Genomic DNA, 6,257 nt, shown 5'->3' on the forward strand with positions numbered 1-6,257 from the left:
TGTCCCTTGGTCTCCTTTCTTCCTTCTGAGGGTCAGCCTGGGGCCCATTCACCGATACCACAGGGTGGGAGAGTGGCAGGGACCAGCTGGAGGTCTATCTGATGCCAAGGCCCATGCTTTCCTACCAGCCATACTACCTCATCAAGGCTGTCCCAACCCCCTTCACCAGTGTGGAGGACGTCACCTTTCTTGTTTCAAATAGAGAACCCCCAAGGAGCTGCCCCGCCACAGCCAGGGGAAGGACGGTAGCCTGGGCGTAACTACGGAGGGCATGGGAAACGGCATTCTTTATTCATAAATAAAAACATAAAATTACCAGTAATAGTTTACATGGCCAAAACGTGGCATCAAAAATAAAATAAACCAAAGCTGTCAAAAGCAAAGCAAACCAAACAACAAGAAACAACCAAGAGAAAAACAACTGTGTACATATTCTTCCCAATGCTAGTCCGTCCAAAGGCAGCTTCAGCGAGGGGGTGGTTCCGGCTCTGCCCGCAGATGCAGTGAACAGACCACATTGGATGGATGTGAGGTGAGTGCCCACCCTCAAAGGGTGCATGGCTCCTGCTCAGAACTTGGGACCCACGGGCAACACCGTCTCCCGAAGCTGCTGCTCCAATAGCCCAGCCTGGCTTACCCCTGGGCAGCCCTCTCACCCAACAGCAGCCCCGGCTGGTCTGGGACTAGAGCAGGGCGGGGGCAGAGGCTTAGCGGGTGCTTCTCAGAGAAAGATGACCCCCAGTCCCCCGAGAGCTCCGTGCACATGGGAGCTGAGTGCGCCCAGCAGGAGTCACCTGAACTCCACAGAGGCCAGAGGAAGCCACCCACAGTGGATGCCCCGTGAGAGTCTGGTCATCCCAAGTCCCAGAGGCAGAACCCCCTCCTTGGTGAGGTGCTGCTGGACGCTGCTCTCTCTTTACAGACAGCCGAAGCATTTTCAGGTCAGGCATCCTTCAGGGAGCGCAGGAGATGGGTCTGACTGAGCGAGCAAACATGCCAGCAGGAGTGTTCAGAGGGGAGGACCGTGAACTCACGCTGGCCGGGGGCCAGGCTGCCTGCTCTGAGGCCTGCATTGGCGGACCTCCACAGGCCCTGCTCAGCCTCTGCTATTCGGAGTCTCCTTCCAGAGGGGCTGGGCCTGGCATGGTCCAGGAGGCGTAAGGACGTTTTTCCACAGGGAAAGGAAGAAAAACCACATGGTGGCAAGGTCCCTATGTTACAGGACACAGATGTACTCTGGTGCCACTGTGGGCCACCCTGGGGCCTTGGGCTGGTGGCAGCCCAGGGAGGACATCCATGGGTTGGCCGGCAGTAGGGACGTGAGGTGCAGGGCATAGTCACGCCATGGTTAGCACCCACCTCCCTGGCCTTAGCACCCACCTCTTCTGAGGTGAGGGGCTGCTCTTTGGGAGGGTTGTCGGGGGGGGGGTGTCTCCAGCCTGGGGAGGGGGCAACAGCCTCTTTCTCTGTACCATGGGGAGTCTCACTGGAAGGACTCAAACAAGGCACAGACTGGTGGAGATGGCGGGCCTGAGGGCCATGGCACACAGAAAGAGACATCTTTGATTTAAGAGTCTGCACTGTGCCCAGTTGAGGGCACTGCCCTCCAGGGACGGAGAGGGCTCTTGGCCTATGGATTCCAGGTTTAAATCTAGCCTATGACTAAGAGCCATGGCTTCAAATTCCAGAAATGCTCCGCTGTCATGTGAAGGCAGCAGGACAGGCATGGCTTAACCATGGGGACCGGAAGGCAGAGAGGATCACAGGGAGGTGGCCCTGCCCTCAGCTGAGACTCAGGGAAGGAACATGGTGGGCCCTGGAGGGAGGGGGGCAGGAAGAGGAGGAGCCCCACTCCCACCCTGGCTGGGTCTGCAGCTGAAGGTCAGAGATCAGAGGCTGGGGAGGCCGACAGGGATTGGTGTGGAACTCCGGAAGTACCCAGACTTCTCATCCCCTTTGTCCCCCCAGCAGGCAGGCACAAGGCGCAGGAGCCCAGCAAGAGCTGGCTGTCCTAAGAACAGCAGCTGTAGCTAGAGTCAAAAATAGAACATGGAACAGCCTGGCTGCCTGCTAGATCTAGCTTGCTTCTGAAAAGACAGAAAGAAAAAAAAAAAGAAGAAGGAAAAAAGAAAATTCCCTGAAACAAGCAACTGAGCAAGTCTACCTTTTCTGTCCTCCCCCAGCTCTCCACATCTTCAGAAGAGAACTCCCAGCCTCCCCAGGCACTGGTCCAGCCCCCAGCAGCTGCAGCTTCTGGCTTCTGGACAGTCAGGGCTCTTATGAGGCCTGGGGTGGAGGGAGGCCAGCCGGTGGCCCTGGGGCTTTCAGAAGGCTGTGTCTGCACCTCTCATTCTGCCTGCCTGGGCCACTGGCACTCTGGGGAGCCCGCCTGCCCCGGAAAGACTCTTGTCTGAACTTAGCGTTGGAGAGGCGACAGGGAAAAGTTGCCACTGCCCAGATCACCCTGCACCATCTTAGTGGATATAGGTGATTTGGGATCCAGCAAAGACTTGATTCTTAGGAAGAAAACAAGTTTATAGTAGCCTCTGGTCAACTTGAGCCAGGTAGAGAAGCCCTGCCTCCAACCCCCACTACAAGCTATTTGGAGGCTCTCCCTGGGACAACTGGAAAGCCACACCCTCCTGTGTCACGGTACTTTCAATCTTCCCTTCCCAGCACCCACCCAGGCCCTCAGTATCTATGGCTTTAAGAAGCGTGGTCACTGACGTCAAAGGCCACCAGCCGCCCAAAGCTGCTTCCCTCCAGTTAGGAGGCCCAGCAGGGTCTGGCCATGACTACCGGGCTTCTCTCGCTGTCCCGTCTGGCCTTGAAGGGTAGATTCTCCTGGGCTGCCCCAGCTTTCCTTTCCTTTCTGTGGCTTGCCAGGGTCGAGACAGTGCTGATGTTGCTAATTTAGGTTCTCCATACCCCACTCCAACCCCTACACGTCTGTAGGCAGAGGACGAGCTCGGGTATGACCAGCGTCTGGTCACAAATGGCTTCTTTCTATTCCCAAGGCATCCCAGGGTATCTGGGGGAGAGGGGTTATGGGGACAGAGGCAGGAAAAGAGGTGGCCACCTGGTCTTCACGGCAGCCACCACCATCCCTGGGGGAGAGGATCTCTTAAGTATTTGTACAAAGGCCAAGGTTTAGGGAGCCCTTAACCAACTGATGGAGACCCCTGGGCCCATCCCTTGGGAAAGCTAGGGGTCTGGCGTGTTGGAGAATGGTGAGCGCGGGACCATGGGAACGGGGAGGAGAGGCAGTCCCCCCTCTCCCTTCCACTTCCCTGCCCCTGAAAATCCCAGGTCTGTGCCTGGGAAGCTTCTCTCAGAGAGGCCTGAGTTACAGACCAGCGGGGGAAGTGGAGGGGGCGCCCTGCTGGGCAGGCTGAGCTCCCCTGCCTCCTAATGCCAGGTCCCAGCTCTCCCTCTCCCAGGAGGCCCCTCAGATCTCCGTGGCTATGATGTCCTCGTAAGGGATGTCAGCCCCTTCAAGATCAATCTCCAGAGGCTCCCCGGCACCATTCCCGTGGGCCAGCTGCTGCAGGGCCTTCTCCAGGCGTTGGTTCCGCTGGTACATGGCTAGGTAGCTCTGCTGCAGCTGCTTCTGGTACTGGATCACCTTCTCTTTCTCTTCCTTCCACACCAGCCGCTCGTGCTGGAAGCCTGAGGACATCTGGTCGTGGCCGTGCCGCTCCTCCTTCAGCTCAGCCCTCAGCCGCTCCAACTCCCGCTGCAGGGAGGGGATGTCCTCGGAGAAGGCGGGCCCGGGCCCCGCCCCCAGCCCCGCCCCTCGGGACGCGCTGTCCCACTGCAGGGCCGCCTGGGCCCGCAGCTCCAGCAGCTCCTGCTCCAGCAGGTTCACCTTCTCCCGCAGGAGCTCAGACTCGTTCTTCTTGCGCTGTAGCTCGTTCTCACAGACCTCCAGCTCCAGGCCCTTGGTGCGCAGAGCACTCTCCAAATCCTGTGTCTTCAGCTCCATGCCCTCCAGCTTGCCCCGTGTGTCCTTCAGTTGTGCCTTCAGACTGAGGATCTCGCTGGCCTTGGCATTGACCTCCATCTGGGACTCCTTCAGCTGCTGCTTCAGGAGAGAGATCTCGCCTGACTTCTGGCACACCTGCCAAGAGTCAGGGTGGGGGAGAAGAGAGAGTGACAAGAGGTGAGAGGTGCTCGCCCGGGGCAAGGAACATCTTCACTGCCTCCCAGAATGAAGCTGTCCCAACATGAAGCCTCCAGAGAAGTCCCCAGCATGGTGGTCTGGGTGACCCATGAAGGCCAAGCCCTTGTGGAGGCTCCTTTCATTCTGTAGTCTGGCTCGGTCTGTCCGCATGCCTGTCTCACCCCTAATTCAGAGTCAAAATCTCAATCTATACTCAAGCCTATGGCCATGTATAAATAGACAATCGGTGGTGCCAGCAGCTCCATCACCCATCTTTAACATCAATGGTATCAGTTTCTGTGTCTGCCACGTTTCTATCACCCGTGTTTACGCCCTCGGACCTCACCCCTGCACACACTCAGTTCCCCTTTCCTCTACTGGGGTGAAGACTATATCCAGGCATTCACCCCATGCCTGGCTCAGAGACAGGGCCCCACTCGCATCTGCGGAGCGATAGGCAACTGTGTTCTGCCCGCCCCACGCCTCAACCACTTCTATTCCTATTCCCCATCCAAAGTTGGTCAATAGCCACAAACAAGACCGAAGGCACTGAAGCACACCCATGCAGCACATCTCTGGGTCATGGCCATTCAGGGTCAGGGGTGGCTCAGCAGACGACCAAGTCCAGTTTAGCTGCGTGTCTGAGTGTTTCCTGCTGCTCTGGGAAAGCTGGCAGAATGAGGCCAGGGCCTGGGTCTCTACAGGACGAAGTCTGGGAACAAGTCTGGAAGCCACCTTGATATTCCCTCACTTTTCCTCTATAGGAGAACCCTCCCTTGCTGTCCTGAACCACCTAGGAAGCAGTGCACAACCCCTCTCCTACTATGAGGCTTGATGGGGACCATTAAGAATGCCTTTCCAGGGCTAAGTCCATATTTGTTTCATGGAGGGAACAGCACAGAGTGTGGCTGAGGCATGGGCCTGGCTTAGGATCCTGACTTGACACCTGAGGACCCGGGTGACCATTAGCATAGTGGCAATATGGTGTAGTGATTAAAAATGTGAACTCTGGGGCCAAACTGTCAAGGTCAATCCCTGGCTCTGATACTTATTATGTGGTGACCTTGGGCTATTTGCTCTCATAGCCTCTCTGTGCCTCAGTTTCCTTAACTGTAAATGGAGGATTAGTAACAGTACCTACTTCCTAGGGTTGTTGTAAGGATTAGATGAGAGAACTGAGGGCCCGGCTCTTAATAAACACTCTATATATTATTATTATAAATATGTTTGAATAGATCTATTATAAATGTTTAATTTATTTATTGTTTTACTAGCTAGTTTGACCGGACAACCTGGGAATGAGGTCACAGCAATATCCAGCTCAGTTCCAGATTGGACAAACAAGAATGGATGCCTAATGCCACCACTAGCTTATATCTCTGAGATGCCCCAAAGTGTCCCTGAGCCCTGGATGAGAAACAGTGCCTGGGGTAGGGTCTATTATGCCAACATGGATGGGAAGGAGGAAAGGCACTGCCCTCACGACTAATGTCCTGTCTGCTCTGGGAAACCTGGCAGACAGGAAGGGACTTTCCCTTCTCACCTGTCTAGTCCCCCATCCATCTCTTCCACAGCAAGGATCATTTTCCTCCATTCCTGGTAACGTGTTCACTCTAATTTCCGAAAGCACAGGGAGCCCAGTGCAAACAGATGGGTGTGCTGCTGGGGGTGGGGGTGGTGCTGGTCTAGCAGACACAGTGACCCCTCAGCTGTTCTCAGGGAGTCCACCTGGGGTGAACGACAGAACTTGCATGCGAATGCCCCCCAAAGTGAGGGAACCTGATCCTGAACCACCTCCTGGGCCTCCCAGTGAGGAAAGCTGCTGTCAGGCAGCAGGATGTGGGGGTTGAGCTGGTTCTCCAGCAAGGCCGGGAGCGGAGGCCTTACTTCCAGGTGTGTCTGACTGCATGCACGTGTGTGCACCCTTTTCTTTCTCTCCTGTTTCCTTCTCAGGCACCAAATAGAAGCCCCACTGAAGCTTCTATGGGTAGTGGCCCCTTCTGTCACTGAGACTTGCCACAAATGGGGGTCACTCTCACCAGTGGGTGGGAGCCCTCCCCTCAAAAGTAACAAACCCTAGGCCAGCCGAGTGGCT

At 56.1% G+C, this 6,257-nt stretch overlaps 1 protein-coding gene across 1 annotated transcript in view; it reads right to left on the bottom strand.

The window, feature by feature from the left end:
- Positions 1 to 269: 269 nt before the first annotated feature.
- The window catches only part of LZTS1 (leucine zipper tumor suppressor 1), a 60,531-nt gene continuing 54,543 nt past the window's right edge, over positions 270 to 6,257 (bottom strand). The window contains exon 4 of the mRNA XM_019641848.1: positions 270 to 4,120. Coding sequence (XP_019497393.1) covers positions 3,449 to 4,120 — 672 coding nt within the window. The 3' untranslated portion in view covers positions 270 to 3,448. The remainder of the gene's footprint in view (positions 4,121 to 6,257) is intronic.

Source organism: Hipposideros armiger, unplaced genomic scaffold, assembly GCF_001890085.2.
Source record: "Hipposideros armiger isolate ML-2016 unplaced genomic scaffold, ASM189008v1 scaffold_64, whole genome shotgun sequence".
In the NCBI taxonomy this organism is placed as follows: Eukaryota; Metazoa; Chordata; class Mammalia; order Chiroptera; family Hipposideridae; genus Hipposideros; species Hipposideros armiger.